General features: G+C 39.1%; 1 protein-coding gene across 1 annotated transcript in view; it reads left to right on the top strand.

The window, feature by feature from the left end:
• Positions 1-17691, top strand: part of LOC137586136 (calcineurin-binding protein cabin-1-like) — a 1431569-nt gene that overhangs the window by 1273985 nt on the left and 139893 nt on the right. The window contains exon 12 of the mRNA XM_068302145.1: positions 15947-16458. Within this exon, the coding sequence (XP_068158246.1) occupies positions 15947-16458 (512 nt within the window). The remainder of the gene's footprint in view (positions 1-15946; positions 16459-17691) is intronic.

Raw genomic sequence — 17691 nt, 5'->3', positions numbered from 1 at the left:
CATCTTTGTCCATTTCGTGCCATCGTCAGCAACGTTATGCTGGGTGGGCACCCATCGCCAAGATAGCACGTCAGAGTCTTCCAGAATTTCTCCAACTCGCAATGCCACAAATTGATTGTATTTGCGGGCATCTGATCTAATCCAGCATAAAACGTCCTTAGAATCCGTCCAGAAAATACGCTGACATACTGTTACTGAGAGTTCAGGTTCGATGAATTTCGCCAGCCGTAAACCTAAAACAGCAGCCATCAGTTCCATCCGTGGTATTGAGACTGGCTTCAAGGGGGCCACTCGTGTCTTATACGCTACCAGGGAACAGTGGACTATTCCATCCACTTCTGCTCGCAGGTACACAAGCGCTGCATAAGCGTTGATGCTGGCGTCCACAAACGTGTGAAGTTGTACTCGTCTTGCACAACAAACCTTCGGCATGCACCTTGAAATCCTCACTTCGTTGATTTTGGGTAACAGCTTCACCCAAATTTTCCAGTCTGCTTGATCCTCTTCCTGAAGAGACTCATCCCAATCCGTTCCTGCTCGCCAGATATTCAGCAAAATAATTTTAGCACGAACAGTGAAAAAGCCAAGCAATCCAAGTGGGTCAAAAATTGACATAACCACACTTAAAACAGTTCTTTTGGTCGGATAGTCTTTCGATGCTCTTTCAAGTAAATCCGGCTTGACTACATACGTAAGTTGATCTGTCACGGGCAGCCACCACATGCCTAAAACCTTATCTTGCGTTTTTTCAAGGAATCCCACCTCCCTAGGCACGTCTCCTTCTTGGTTCTTGAGCGCTCTCACTACGCTCGCAGAATTCGAGGTCCAGCGCCTCATGTTGAATCCACCCTCCAAGTGAATTCTCTGCACCTCCATGGCCAACTCCGTCATCTCGTCTTCGGTGTTTGTCGACTCGAGCCAGTCGTCGACAAACGTGTTTCTACAAATGGCCGCAACAGCTCTTGGAGATTCTTTTCTGAACCGCTCTGCGTTGCGATTCTTTATGTAATTAGCTAAGGCCGGCGAGCAGGAAGCCCCGAATGTCATAACCTGCATCACGTACGTTTCTGCCGCCTTAGCCGAATTTCCATTGCGCCATAGAAACTTCTGAGCCGTCTGGTCCTCTGGGCGCACTCTTACTTGGTGAAACATCTCACTTATGTCACCAGCCCCTGCTACTGGTCGCTCCCGAAAACGTATTAACACGCCAACTAGAGATGCCAGTATATCCGGGCCCTTTAGCAAGACGTCGTTTAATGACGTGCCGTTGACTTTCGCAGCTGCATCCCAGACCAGCCTCGTCTTGTTCTTGTTTGGGTTAGTGACTGTAAATATAGGAAGAAACCATGAACTTTTACCCTTATTTAGCTCACTTTCTGTTAATCTCCGGATGTATCCCTTTTCTTCATAGCGTTGCATAATGTCCAACATAAAGCTTTTAAGATCGATGTCCTTTGCCATTTTCGCTTCTAAACACTGAAGACGCCTCATGGCCATCGAGTATGAATCCGGTAGATCTACTCTGTCGGACCTCCATAACAGTCCAGTTTGCCAACGTTTGTCAATCGGGCAATAACTTGTGGTCGCCTCCATAATTTGCAACGCGCGCTCGTCGTCTTTCGATCTTAATGGCTTACTTGGCACACGTGTTCCCGAGGACTCCATAGCAAAGTATTCTTTCATTGACGCATCCAAAGCGCGCATGCTGCACGCTTCATTGCACTCACATATGTGCAATATGTGTGAGGACGCTGGAGCAACGTCGCTGTGCCGGCCATACACAGACCAGCCCAATCTACAGCGCGCCGCGACCACGTCGTCTCCTTCGGACTCCCGTATCTCCAAAGGCACACAAACTTTCAAATTATCCAGACCAATAATTAAGCTTGCTTTTACGTTACAGTAACTTAAATTTGGTAAATACTGTAGATGCTTTCTCGATATTACCAGTTCGTCGGTAACTGTTTGCGTAGGCAAATCTAACTTACGTACCGTGCGCAAACTCTTGAGTTCAAATTGCGTCGCACCTTGACACATCGACGACACTCCGACACTCACATACTTGGACGCGCTTTCCGTTTGAGTGACTTGACTGGTCCACTTTAAGCACAGTTCTTCGGCCGGGCCATCTAGTCCTAACTCGTCTGCCAGAGTTTCTTCAATCAAAGAGCAAGCGGCTCCCTCGTCCAGTAAGGCATATGTCGCTAAATTTCGCTTCCTTCCGTATAACATGATTGGCATATATCTAAATAAAGCCTTGCTTGTTATATCTCCATGGAATAAGATTGGTGGATGAACTGGTTTATCATCCTCATTCGTCTGCCACTGCGATTTGCTTTCCTTGTAGTCCGCTGTCTCGTGGATCAACGAGTGGTGTATCTGCCTGCACCCATCGACACCACAACTTCTTTTACTTTTGCAATTTCGTATCACGTGCTGATCAAAACAACAATAGCAGAGCCTCTTTTGCCGCACGAACTCCTTTCTCTGCTTTATGCTCATTTCTCGAAAGAGGCGACAGTCTGCTACGTTATGACTCCCTGCACATTTGGGGCACAACCGGATGCGTACTTCTTGTGTTTTCGATTCCTGACTAGATCCACTTTGCAATTCGTTGTGCAGAAAAATTCGCTCTTTGGTTCTCTTTGCTCCATCCTTAGCTGGAACGGTATACGGCGTAACCATTGAGGCACACATTGCAATGCCAAACAGCCAATTGTCAAAGATAGACAAGTTAGCCACACATCCAATTAGAGTCATTCGGTGTCTTCCCCAATCGAGTTTCAAGTCTCCCGGCAACTTCTCGACGAGCTCGCCTAGTAAAGCTGGATCGTGCAGATACTCTTTAAGCCCAATTGCGACCAGTGTCGCGCAATAGTTCTGCACTGCCAAGGCTAGCTGAATAACCGAATCCAAATTATTTGAGCGTGCCGCTGGTTCTTCTCTTAGTTTCCTTTGAAGGCTCGAGTGAATAATCTCCGGTCTTCCATAAAGCATCCGTAACGTACCGATTGCATACGGCACCGTCTCTGGACACATTAGCTTTCCTCGAACAGCATCCCAAGCCGCTCCTTTTAAGCACTTTTGGAGCCGAATAAGATTCTCTTCATTAATAATTCCACATCTTTCAGTAGATTGTTCGTAATGGCTTATAAACAACAACCACTCTTCTGGCTTACCGGAAAACACGGGTAAGTCTTTGTTCAGTACTTGGCGGGCCGCTATCTGTTCCGATGAAAATAAAGTTTTCTTGTGTCCTAAATCCGTAGAGTGCACTCCAGGGCTTAACGTCAAGTGTCCGGTAGCCGGCAGTTGGATTCCAGGTCCATACTGCATTCCACCCGCGTTACTTTGTCCTTGGGTCCACAATCCGTTATGAAGATTAGCTGTATTGGCCAGAAAAGGTAGACTCACTCCTTGAATAGTCGATTGCGCCAACGCAGGTACGGACCACGGAGCTAGATCAATTTTACTGGGCCGTTTAATTGCCGTACCGTTTCCTGCGTGACTCTCGAACATTCCATTAAGAATCGTTTGTTGCACTGACAAACCGTCGCCTCTGGATGGCGTTGACATCGTTGGTGTATCAGTTTCTCTGTCGCTTGAGACCGCTCCATTCTCAGTCGCCTCAGCGCCGTCTTCCTGACTCTTAGCGCTAGGTTGAACTGGTACTCTATCACTGTTGCTCATTGCATATAATGCGTAACAATGAGGTTATGTTTGCCTGTTTGCACGTGGTTCACTATCTCCCATGTAATCGTCTGCCGCGGTCGCTCTCACGAAGGAAGCTTCTGGAAGATTCCACGTTCACTATCTCCCTCTCTCTTCCTCTCTCAGCGAGCCGGCATGTAATCGTTTGCCGCGGTCGCTCTCACGAAGGAAGCTTCTGGAAGATTCCACGTTCACTATCTCCCTCTCTCTTCCTCTCTCAGCGAGCTGGCATGTAATCGTCTGCCGCGGTCGCTCTCATGAAGGAAGCTTCTGGAAGATTCCACTCCAATCCACGTGGTTCAGAGATATTCAGACTCTGCTAATATCTCTGGAGCCAAAGAAATAAATATTTCAGGATGTAGAAAATGTTCAGGTCGTGACGTGGGACAGCTCCAAAAAAGTTCGCGAGTCGAACATATACCCCGATCCCTCTAACCAAACAATTAAACGCCGGTTTTGTGTTGTATTGCGCTATATTCAGTTGCACAATTTGTGGGCATATCGATCGGTTAGATCGGTTGGCTGAAATATTTGTGTTTTTCTCTCCTTTTTACGTCTTTCCTGCTTGCCTAATTTTCTGTGACTGGCGCGCCGTCATAGCGGGCCGCCGCTCTGTCATAAGTGCAAGCAAAGACAAAGTAAATTCTAACTGCTCTTCTTCGAATGAGAGAGAATAAAAACCAGGGGCGCGTTGGGTAAGCCTTTCTACTGGCGCGGGGCGGCAATTAAGCCTGCACCGCAACAAATGATATACGACTCCTTCCAAATAGGTGGAAAAGAGGAAGATTCGACAGACAATAGAAACAATTTTAAAATGGGTGTACGTAATGCGTTTGCACAGAACCTGAGTACATGTGATTATAGAAAAGTTTGTGGAAAAAACCGATGCATCAGCAATATCAGGTTTTAGCCACGTCTCTGTAAAAGCTAGAATGTTATGCTCAAAAGAAAGACTATCTACATAGAGATTAGGAAGTTTAGATTTCAGTCCTCTAACGTTGTGGTAACCCAGTTTAAGGGACGAAGCTAGTTTTTTGACACACCAGCAGATGGTGATGTGGCAGGAATAGTATTAGTTGTTGTTGTTGGCAAGCGAATCGGTTGCCGATTTTTCTTTTTTACAGTATATTCCTTAACTATTATATGTTTCGGCCAAAAGTCTTCAGAAACACCCCAGGGACTGGTCCTTTTACGTTTCGGAGACTCATTCATAAGAGTTAAACTTCTGAACTGAGTCTCCACCGCAGTAAACTTCGCTTGGAGTTTATTAAAACCTGCCCTTAAAGTGTCAAAACTCTCTCTAGTCCGCCTCATGAAAGAGCGCATCGATTGGCGTTCGGACAATTGTATGCGTCGGTTGGAATTCACTTCACTCTTAAAGTTTCTGAATCAATATGGCAGACCAGCAGATAGAACCAAACGACCCTGCGACACATACATTACCATTAATCAATCATTAATTATTATTACTAGTAATTAACAAATAACTCCATAATATTACGTTATTTTCTAAAAAGGGGAGGTGTAGTACATTTATACCAAAAATCATTCAACACAAAGAGCTCAACTTGTAACACTTTGTTGCAAGTATAAACAATAAAATATGAACGCAATAAAATATAAGTCTGATATGTTTATGTGAATATATCAATGTATACAAATAAACATATTCAAATAAATATACATCGATGCACATACATATATTCAAAGCAAAAATGCAAAAGCAAAAAAAATACTGACACTCTCCTTCTCTTTGTAGCTGTCGCATAAGTCGCAGCATAAGAATATCTATGTAACAATAGGTTAAGCAACAGACTATTTTTGGAATGAAAATCAATCTGAATATTACCACCAGACGGAACTGACGTGTTTATTTCTAAAACTCCAAACCAAGTGGAAACTGGTCATTACAATAGTCACCCGATCTTGATTCAGTTTGGCATAGTGGTTTATAAGTGTAATAAACTTTCCAATATTAAATTTCACGACAATAGCTTAGAAAATAACAATTAAGAAAAGCCACTGTTCGTGACTTTGCCGTTTGTATGGGAGCTATGTGATATAGTGGTCCGATCCGACTGAATCCGAGATATAAAACCCCTGCAGTATATTTGCAGTTTGCGCTGATCCAGACAGACGTACGGACAGACGGAAGGGCATGGTTATTTGAACTCGTCTCGTCGTGCTGATCAAGAATATATATACTTTATATTGTCGGAGATCCTTCCTTCTATGCGTTGCAGACTTCTGACCAAAATTAAAATACCCTTTTTGCAAGGGTATTAAAGTAACCGTCGACCCGGAAATACTGGCGATGTGAGCCCTCGAACAGAAACCGTGTGACAACTAACTGAGAGCTTGGCGTCAGTCTGTGATGGCACCAGGAGAAAAGCTAGAAACTTTTTTAAAGAGGATCAGCCACGGATCAGTGCGGATCAGCGGATCGATTAAGTAATAATTACCTGTAACAACGCTAAATAAACTGATCGCTACGTAAACTTGTTGCTTAAATTTATTTTTCAGTTTTTAGCAGAAAAATTATAATTAGCGGACGTTGACGATACTATGCGCAGTAGCCTGTTACGCGCGAGCCCAAGCAGATAACTGCCCACCTCCCACCCGACCGACCGAGGGGTGCAGCCGTATAACGCACGGCACGAATCGCGTGGACAAATACACAATAGAAAAAACAGACAAACAAATAATACTATAGCTATCTATTAACTAAGTGGGATAGGATAGATGTTTTAAGCATATTAATAGCAAACTCTGAGCCGATTACAGGGAATAGAAGGTTGTAATCAGAGCAGAGGACCCTAAAAGGTTCATGCAAGGCATAGTTAGAAGAACAACGAATCAGGGATAAAGGTATCAAAGGATGTCTGAGCTAATAATAGCTTGTGCATAAAAATAACACCAAGCATAATTCTACGGTTAGTTAGGGACGGAAGGTTAATCAAGAGAAGTCTTCTAGAATACGAAGGCAAATTGACATTGCTATCCCAGCTTAACTGCCTTTGAACGGATTCAAGTCTAATCTGGTGCGACTCATATTGAGGTGACCAAATGCAAGATCCATACTCTAAAATAGGACGGACAAGCGAAGTAAAAAGAACTTTAGTTGTATAGGGGTCATCAAATTCTTTTGACCATCTTTTAATGAAACCCAGGACACTCATGGCTTTTGCGACCGTGGTGGAAATATGGGTGTTAAAATTTAACTTATGGTCCATAAGTACGCCCAAATCATTCACATTATTTAGACGTTCTAGAGGGATATTGTTTAGAAAATAAGCGACCAGTTGAGGAGAGCTACGAAAAAAATTAATTACCTTACATTTGGTAGTGTTAAGATTTAGTAGATTAAACTGGCACCAGGATTGAAAGTTTTTAAGATCAGCTTGTATCCGACTGAATGAATTTGTATCTTTATAAGTAAGACAAAGCTTAACATCGTCAGCATACATAAACACGCGAATAAACAATGACTGATGGAAGATCGTTAATGAATAGTGTGAAAAGCAGAGGGCCAAGATGACTACCTTGAGGTACACCAGAAGTCACAGGAATATAATCGGAAAAAGAAGATTTAAAAAGTACCCTCTGTTTTCTATTTGTTAAATATTCTCTAACCCAAGAAAGAAAAAGGGGTGGAAACCCAATGTCGCTCAGCTTAGAAAGTAGTAGGGTATGATTAACGGAATCAAAGGCTTTGCTAAAGTCAGTATATATTACATCAGTTTGCTTAGCATTTTTGAACCCCTTGATAATTATTGATGTAAATTCTAAAAGGTAAGTGGTTGTAGACCTAAGTTTCACAAACCCATGTTGGGATGTCGAAATAATAGAGCTGCAAAATTGTTGCAATTCAGAAGTTATAATTTTCTCAAAAGCTTTCGGAATAGCGGACAATTTTGAGATAGCCCTATAGTTAGAGGCTTCGGACTTTTTGCCATTTTTATGCAGAGGAATGATATACGACTCCTTCCAAATAGGTGGAAAAGAGGAAGATTCGACAGACAATAGAAACAATTTTAAAATGGGTGTACATAATGCGTTTGCACAGAACCTGAGTACAGGTGATTATAGAAAAGTCTGTGGAAAAAACCGATGCATCAGGTTTTAGCCACGTCTCTGTAAAAGCTAGAATGTTATGCTCAAAAGAAAGACTATCTACATAGAGATTAGGAAGTTTAGATTTCAGTCCTCTAACGTTGTGGTAACCCAGTTTAAGGGACGAAGCTAGTTTTTTGACACACCAGCAGATGGTGATGTGGCAGGAATAGTATTAGTTGTTGTTGTTGGCAAGCGAATCGGTTGCCGATTTTTCTTTTTTACAGTATATTCCTTAACTATTATATGTTTCGGCCAAAAGTCTTCAGAAACACCCCAGGGTCTGGTCCTTTTACGTTTCGGAGACTCATTCATAAGAGATAAACTTCTGAACTGAGTCTCCACCGCCGTAAACTCCGCTTGGAGTTTATTAAAGCCTGCTCTCAAAGTGTCAAAACTCTCTCTAGTCCGCCTCATGAAAGATCGCATCTCATTATCGACCTCCCGGCAAGAATCACATCCATATTTTAAGCCACCACCTTTAGCAATAGACTTCTTGATTCTGCCTGTGTAACCTGCACACTTAACGTGAACCGATTTGTCACACAACCAACAAAGAATATAATCATGGGAGTCAACCGCATTATTGGCAACTACGCAATTATTTTTTGAGCAGACAACCATTTTATCAAAAAGTTTAATTTAATTACAAAAGGAAACACAAAAAAAAAAAATGTGCGTCTAACGGTTAGACACGATAGAAGTGAAACCTTCCGTAAAACAAACTGAGAGAGAATGAGACGAAAGCAGCATTAGGAGCGGGATAATTATAGGTTCATTATAATATTGCTATAAAGGTCATATTTTATTTTCTTCATTTTATTATTATTCATCCTCAATGTTTTCAATTTCAACAAATGATACGAGTGGCTTATGATAGCTAAAATATGATACAAATGCTTTGGTTTCGATGTTGTCAACATATCTTTGAAATACCGCGTCAATTGTTGTTTTTGATCGTGTTGTTGATTCAGTGCGATTGTTACACATTTTTAAACTGAATGTTGTATTGAGAAAGTCAATTAAAGGAACCAATGCAAAATTTACGTTAAAATCGCCACTTAAAATCATTGGAACTTTATCGTAATCTTTTCTAAGTATCCGCGATACTTCTGGTGTATACTTTAATAAATTTTCATGAATGAATTTCGTGATGCTATTTATTGATTAATTCGATGAAATATAAATTGCCACAATTAAAACTGTTTTTCCATTGCTCAATCTGGTTTCGCATGCACATATTTCTCCCACTTTAGAGAGCTGAACAGACAGTGATTCTAGTTGCTGTGCATTCATTCATTATATATTTTGTGATACCTTTTTATTTACTTTTTATACCCTTGCAGAGGGTATTGTTAAATTGGTCAGATGTTCGTAACGCACAGAAGGAGGCGTTTACGACCTGAGAAGCTAAGTTGATATAGCCATGTCCATCTGTCCTTCCGTCTGTGCGTATGCGTTTTACTCAGCCGTCTTAAGAGCTATCGAGATGAAATCTTTTTTTGGGTTTTTTTATTACCCGGGTAAGATAAAGTATGAAAATCCTTAGGATCGGACCACTATATCATATAGCTCTAGAAGAAAAAATTTTGCGGACATGGCTATATCAACTCAGCATCTCATGCTGATCAAGAATTTATATACTTTATGGGGTCGTAAACGCCTCCTTCTGTGCGTTACGAACATCTGACCAATTTTACAATACCCTCTGCAAGGGTATAAAAAGTAAATAAAAAGTAAATAAATAAAAAGTAAATAAAGATGTATCACAAAAAAATATATAAAAAGCATTATGAATAAAAAGCATTATGAAAAACTTCGACCAAGCTGGGAGTCGAGCCCCGACCGCCCGATCGCCAAGCGAGCACACTAAACACAGAGCCACGTCGACACTTTGTAAATTGCCGTCGAGTTCTGTAGTTAAGCACGCAACTCATTTTCGCATTGCCGCTATTTAGTCATAATGCTTTTTATATATTTGCATCTCATTCTCTCGCAGGCTAAATACTATAAGATCTATATGTGTCTCTTTTTAGTGTCGCTTTTTCGTTTCATCGAGTCTGAATCACTCCCAACGATTCTAAAGAAGTTTTCACTTCAAAAAAAAAAAAATACAAATTCTAGAGGTAAAAAATCTGTGTATAAGAATATACTGACCAGTTCTGACACAAGGGTTAATGTGCAGAGTATGCCTTCACAACTAAAGAATTTAAAGAGCAAGAATGCACAAAAACAAAAAACACGTATCACAGAGTCGCGGGTAGGCATAAGACGAGAGCGCAAATCAAAAAAGAATAGGAAAGAGCGGGAGAGTGCGTCAAATTGAACACATGCAACAACAATTTGTACGCAAGAGCGGGAGAGTTAGTTAAAACGGTAAAGACACAAAAACAAAAGAGATAAGCAATACAACAACACCGCTAATGCAAGTATTGTTATATGTTTTGATTTCATTTTAATTTAAACAAAAGCACAAAAGCGATTAAAAGAATTCGCGAAATAAAAATAAAATTCGGATGCTGAAAAGTATTTAATCGCGAGAAAAAAATAAAAGTTGATAAGCGCAAAAAAACACGTCCGTCCTCTGCAACGAGTGAAAGTTATACGTTGATTTAAATACTAGATTCAAGAACAGAAATGGCATTTTTCGGTGACATAGCTTAAATACATATTAATCTATATTTTTTGCGACACCGATGAAACGGTTGTGTCTAAGCGCGCACTGTGATACCATGGAATAATCAATGATACCAGGTTAAGGCTTCAGGGAACATCTGTCGACGACCAATGCTTCAGGTACTTGCAGGGCAAATTCACGCATCATGCTGAACTCCAGAAGAAGGCAGCTCCTTATGTAGGACCTAAAATCCGCAATGCTATACGCCGCCCCGCCGCACTTATATTAGAGGTTTGGCAGGGACATACTGGCTGAGTGCCCTACAAGTCTGCTGCCCATTCAGAATGCCATCCACGGATGCACCAACAGATGGCAGAAAAAGTGGGATGAATCACCAAATGGAAGATGGACTCACTTGATATTAGGATAACAAGTATAAGAATATAGGAAGAAAACAAGGCCAAGTATCGTTCCCGATGATCTCGCTTATGCTAAAAAATAAATCGAACTGGAGGCCATGCTGCGATTTTAGATAGAACGCGAGAGGCAAGGGTAGGGTAAGTGGGGAATTTTGTACATTCGATGCAATGGCCCACTGGTTAGTTCCGAAAATAACGTTGCTTATTTGATAATCATGTTTTCTTATATAAATATTCCCATGGAAAATTGTAAATTGTAAATAAAAAAATTAATGAATAAAAAAAACAGAGGGCCGGGGCTAACTTCGACCGCGTCCAAGTTTGTATACCCTTGCAACTTTTTTGGTAACTCTTTCCTTACCTATTAGCCAACAATGTGTTAGAACGTTTTATCTAAAAAGGGTCATGTTTGCGAATGAATGGCCTACAATCATAGGAAATAACGAAGATATTGATCAAAGTCACTGTTTTCCACCGATCGTTCCTATGGGAGCTATATGATATAGTCACCCGATCTTTATCAAATTCGGCACAGTCATGAACAGATATATTAAATTAAGAAATGTTTAATTTGAAAGCAATCGCGTTAAAAGTAACGAAGTTATTTACAAGTCACTGTTTTCCACCGATCGTTCTTATGGGAGATATGTGATATAGTCACCCGATCTTTATCAAATTCGGCACAGTCATGAACAGATATATTAAATTAAGAAATGTTTAATTTGAAAGCAATCGCGTTAAAAGTAACGAAGTTATTTACAAGTCACTGTTTTCCACCGATCGTTCCTATGGGAGCTATATGATATAGTCACCCGATCTTTATCAAATTCGGCACAGTCCTTAACAGATATATTAAACTAGTAAATGTTTAATTTGAAAGCAATCGCGTTAAAAGTAATGAAGTTATTTACAAAAGTCACTGTTTGCGACCGATCGTTCCTATGGCAGCTATATGATATAGTCGCCCGATCTTGATCAAATTTCACGATAATAGCACAGAAATTAACGAAGTTATTGAGAAAAGTCACTGTTCGTGACTTTGGGGTTTGTATGGGAGCTATATGATATAGTGGTCCGATCCGAGATATACAACCCCTGCAGTATATACAAGCCTCCGTGCAAAATTTCAGGTTGTAGCTCTTACGGTCTAGGAGGAGACGGATCCGTATAGGTCTGCTCGTCGGTGTCAATATGAAACATAAACGCGCCAAGTTTCAGGTAAATAGATATCTGATTGTATGCGTGCAGATCACTACCACCGACATCATCGCCACCGACATTGATGCCGCATCGTCCTAGCCCCTGACGTCTGCCAGCGCATTTCAAGCTGATGTCCATCCGACAGTCCGTCCGTCGGTGCAAATCAACCTCATGCCGCCACCTTAAGAACTATTGGGATGATATTTGAGCTACTTATAACCCGAGGGTCAAAAAGGGTCAATGCATTACCACATTCACTAGGCAGATTAAATATTTGCCTATCAGAAGTCTATGGTCTAAATGTGGAAGGTAGTGCGATGTAAAATCGTAAGCCATAACTAGTTTTATGGCCACCTCGCTCTTACAAAAGAGAAACGAAGAGTGCATTTAATTGTAGATTGTTTACATTGCCATATTAGTCATGAAATGAGTTTGGCTGTTATCCTAAAAAATAAAAATTACAAAAAAATCTATAATTGGTGCAGAATTTGCCGAATATGCATAAAAAAAGCTCAACTTCTGACTGAATTGGATCAGTGAAAATGATTACCCCAATGCACAGTGGTTGGGCTCGTATGGAGGGAGGGGCTTAAGATGCTTATAGTGATGATAAAAATATTTAAAAAATTTCAAAAATGAAAACAAATGTAAAAAATCAAAGAAGCTAACATCGGCTATGCCGAAGTTTGAATACCCTTGCAGTCCTTGGTAATAATAATTTTACATGTTCAAAATTTGTTTTTTGCAACTCAATTCATCAATATACAAACAAAACAATTTTACTCTCATATATGTAAATTTCATAGCATACTCGATTTTTATGAAAATGTTTCTTCTAGTTCTTCTATTATATAGTGGTCCGATCCTTATGGTTTTCATACTTTATTTTTGCCGGGTAATAAAAACCCACGAAAAAAAATTTCAGCCCGATAGCTCTTAAGACGGCTGAGTAAAATGCGTACGCACACACGGGCGGACACATGGACAGACAGACATGGCTATATCGACTCAGCTTCTCACGCTGATCAAGAATATATATACTTTATGGGGTCGGAAACGTCGCCTTCTGTGCGTTACAAACATCTGATCAATTTTATAATACCCTCTGCAAGGGTATAAAAATAAAAGAAACCAAATCATTTAAAGTTATCCAATTTCTAAAGTTACACCCCCTGCTCTAAACCACCATATACACATTTTAAGACAGAATGTTGATTTTATTCGTAGATTTAACAAGGATGTATCTATTACACAATATATTATTCTAAAAGAGAGAAAACATATATGTGTGAAATTCTCACAAGTTAGCCACATAAAAAATTTTTTGCGTATTTTTTACTCGGAAGTGCCTATTTCGATTGATATGAATAAAGGAAAAATTCATTTTGAACAGTTTTCAAAGATTCGAACTTGTACCAAAGTTACTAGCAGCAATACTTCGTTGCATGCTACTTTGAACACTTTTTTTTCATCTTACTCGCTGCTTTTATCTATAATTTTTTTAGCCTGGCTGCCTAATTAGGCACATATGTATGTATCTAAAAATAGTTTTTTTTCTTTTGTCTAAGCCGCGTAATTTTTAAAAATATTGTTAAAATATGTATGTATGTATGTGTCCACCGCAGTATGTCTATCTCTTTCTTATTATTCTCGAATGATCCGATCTGTGAATTGTAACGGACATTCTTTCATTTCTGCTTTACGTTCATTTTCCCGCTGTCTGCGCTCCAGCGAATATTCTTATGTATTAATTTATTCTCTAATAACCCTCTACTCGAATAATGATATCTCAAGAAAAATCTAAATATTTCTGTGTTATGGATGTTATTATAAAAAGTATTTTACCTTATACCAATCTTTGATTCCTAACGCATCGAATACAAAAGTAAAAAATTATAAGATCGTGTTAAGTTTCAAGTTATCGCTAAAAATCGAAGATTTTTCATTGTCCAAGGCACTTAAATAGTAGGCTTTTGCTTAAAATTATTGACGTTTATACGCCGACAATGAATATTAAGATAAAAGGCAACTATGTTGATATACATACAAAAAATCGTAAGTGGAGTCAGTACACTATGTCATCAGTTACACTATACAACAAATTGAAGGTTACTGTAATTAAACCGAACAGGACCTTTTTTTCTGAAAGTTCATGAATTGAATAGCAAAACCCTATTTGGGTTTCTAGTTAGCTCGTTTTTATACCATACACCCATAGGGTGAAATGGTATATTAAAGTCGCCAAAATGTATATAACAGGCAGAAGGAAGCTTCTCCGACCCCATAAAGTATATATATTCTTGATCAGGATCAACAGCCGAGTCGATATAGCATTGTCCTTCCGTCCGTCCGTCTGTCCGTATGAACATCTAGATCTCGGAGACTGTAAAAGCTAGAGGCACTAAATTTGGTATCTAGACTCGTGTAGTATGTAAATGGTTCGAGTTTACTTAAAATTTTTGCCACGCCTTTTTCCGCACCTGCAATTTAAAAAAAGCGTTTATCTCAAAAACTATTCTAGCTAGAGACACCATATTTGGTATGAATATTTGGTTAGTAAATGGGCACATTATGAGTGTGTAAAGATTTCGCAGCGCCCCCTTTCACACCCGTAATTTGAAAAAACTCGATTATCTCCAGTGTTTTTTACACTGTGCAATTAAATTTGACACACTTAAATTTGATACTAAAATCCAGCAAAATACAAAATTTGATCAATCGGACAAAAAATAGCCGAGTTATGCATATAAACGTTATGCAATCAACTTTTTTTAATATTGTTATAATTTTTGTTTCACAACCTCAATTTCAAGATCCTCACGCTGCAGTGAGAATTAAAGTTTTTTGCTCATTTATTTATCATTTATTCTTAAAGAGTACAGCAGAAACATATAAAAAAAAAAATCAAAAAAGCTAACTTCGGCTATGCCGAACTTTATATACCCTTGCAGTCCATGGCAATAACATTTTTACTTTTTACTCACGCATGCACATACAGCTTTTGTAGCGTTGCGTCTGTGTGTGTATGCATGTGCTCTGTTGATGACGTATGAGTAGGCAGCAAGGAGCGCTGCCGGCAGCGAGTGAACCGATTTATATTGACTGTAACTATCCAATTCTATCACATAAGTAAATTTCATGGGGATACTCCAATTTTTATGAAAATGTTTCTTCTAGAGCTATATGATATAGTGGTCTGATCCTGATCATTTTCATACTTGATCTGCTCTAGATAATAAAAAGCACAGAAAAAATTCAGCCCGATAGTTCTTAAGATGGCGGAGTAAAACGCATACGCACGGACGGACAGACGGACCGACGGACATGACTATATTGACTCAGCTTCTCATGCTGATCAAGAATATATTCATTTTATGGGGTCGGAAAGATCTCCTTCTGTGCGTTACAAACATCTGACCAATTTTATAATACCCTCTGCAAGGGTATAATAACAGCTAATTAAAAAAGTTTGATGTATTTTGAAATAATGTGGATAATTTTAACTTTTGTTTTTTATTTTTGGCCTATGGGTGCTACCACTGTGCAACGGTATATTGAATTTTAGCTGACGAAAGGAACTCAATGGGGTGTCAATGCCAAGCAAATGGAGAGCTAACGAAAAAGAGCACAGGAATTTAAAAACAATAAAAGGTTTAGATACATTAATAAATTCAAAAATTTTCATATATATTGATGATTATTTTGAAGAAAATCAGCCATCAAATAGCAAATATTTAAAATTAACCGAATCGAATTAAAACATTTAACAACGTTCTATAGGCGATTTAAACAATGAAAAAATTTCATTTGTAATGAAAAAACACGTTTGGAAAGGTTTTTTCGGCATATTAGTTTACATTTTTTTTTTCTATATCTTCTATTGCAGGAAACTCGGGCTTCTGAAAATACTATTGCAACAAATTCATCGTCTTCGTTTTCTAACTTTGGCACCGAATCTGAAACTTCTAATACTGATGAAGCGAATTCGTACTATTCGGAGTCAGAAGTTGAAAAAATATATGAGAAGGCAATTATTAATTTAGAAGAATGTGTAACACGATTTCCAGAACATTATAAGTCTATATATCGCCTTGCATCATTTTACATAAATGGGCCTGACGGAGTGAAAAATGAAAATGTTTCAGAAAGATTACTTCTTAATCAATACCAAACAGGGATCGGAAATATAATCAATGGACTTTTCTACGATAGAAAAGCAAACAACATATTTAACGGAATTTGGAGAATCCCATCTTCAGAAATAGATAGACCAGGCAACTTTTCCAGTTACCTTGTTAAATGTGTCGACATTTTAATTAAACTCTTAACTGATCAATCTAATTATAATCTACTTATTGAAATCATTCTGCGATTACAAAGATCTCCAGATATTGACAAGTAAGTAGTTAAGTTTTAAACATTCTAAAGCTACTAAAAAAATGTTTTACTACCAAATTAACTTACTTATAAATTTACACTTGGTGGTCGCCAAAACTTTATTTTGCATTTATCGGTAAGTTTGCTAAAGGGAATATAATAATTATTAAAACTGCTGTATTTACCGAAACCGGGTTTTCCATTAACATGGTGTTACTCGTCATGTTTTGCAATATATAATGAATGAACCTTAAAAAGAACATCACACTCGAAATTTACCAAACTCTGTGTTAAATATTTTACGGTTTATGGTACAGCTGTGTGGGTTGGTTGCTAATTTTTAGGATGATGTCCTTCCAACAGTTTAAGGACCGACTTAATGAACAAACTACTTATGCACTGGTAAGTAGTAAGATCAGATACCAATTGTAGTTACATCGGGTGTGCATCGCTGTGTCTTTGGAACCCATCTCTACTATTGTACTCTGGCTCCGAAGTCCACCCAATTTATGTGTTGTTTGCGACAACTCTTAGTCACTTGTTTATGTGCTAGTGCCTATTTAGATATGAATAAATAAACATTAAATTAAATCAAGAAATACTAACATCTTTCATTGAGCATTTTGAATTGATTGTAACTAATACAGTGGAGGATTGGAAGAACCATTTGCACAAATAAAACTAGAGAGGCAAGCTCCATATGAAGAGCAAGTCACGATCGATAAAAAGGTACAGGCGTTCGGAAGAATAGTATTGTGAAAAATTCTTTCTCGATAACTGGCAGCTGACAATCGACTAATTGTAAAACTTCCACTTGCTGAAGAGGCTTCATCCCTTGGAGAATCTCGGGATGTACATAGTCATCAGGAGATTCATGTCTTTAAAGCGGCGAATGAGCCCTTAAAGGTTGTGACAACTCACATAAGTCTTTAAGTTAAACTACGCCCATGTAGGGCCTTTTTGTTATTACCCTTTTTTTTCATTCGCTACTCCCATGGAGGGCACATTTAACTATTCTAATCCAAAATTTAACTGTAGTTCTTTTATTTCTGACAGCCAATGTTCACGATCAACGTCTCTATCATTCTAACTACCGTCTTGGTGTGGCTGCAGCGTCGACGCGTCGCGGAGAGGGCAACCTCTCGACAGCGGACGCTACGTTGCATGAAAAAATCGAAAGTGAAAGAGCGGGACGGAGATCCTGAAGCGTGCCAAAGCGCAAGACGCATCGTATGTTTTTACCGTTAGGATATA

This window comes from Drosophila tropicalis, unplaced genomic scaffold, assembly GCF_018151085.1.
Source record: "Drosophila tropicalis isolate 14030-0801.00 unplaced genomic scaffold, ASM1815108v1 contig_905, whole genome shotgun sequence".
NCBI lineage: Eukaryota > Metazoa > Arthropoda > Insecta > Diptera > Drosophilidae > Drosophila > Drosophila tropicalis.
This window is presented reverse-complemented; position numbering and strand designations above follow the sequence as displayed.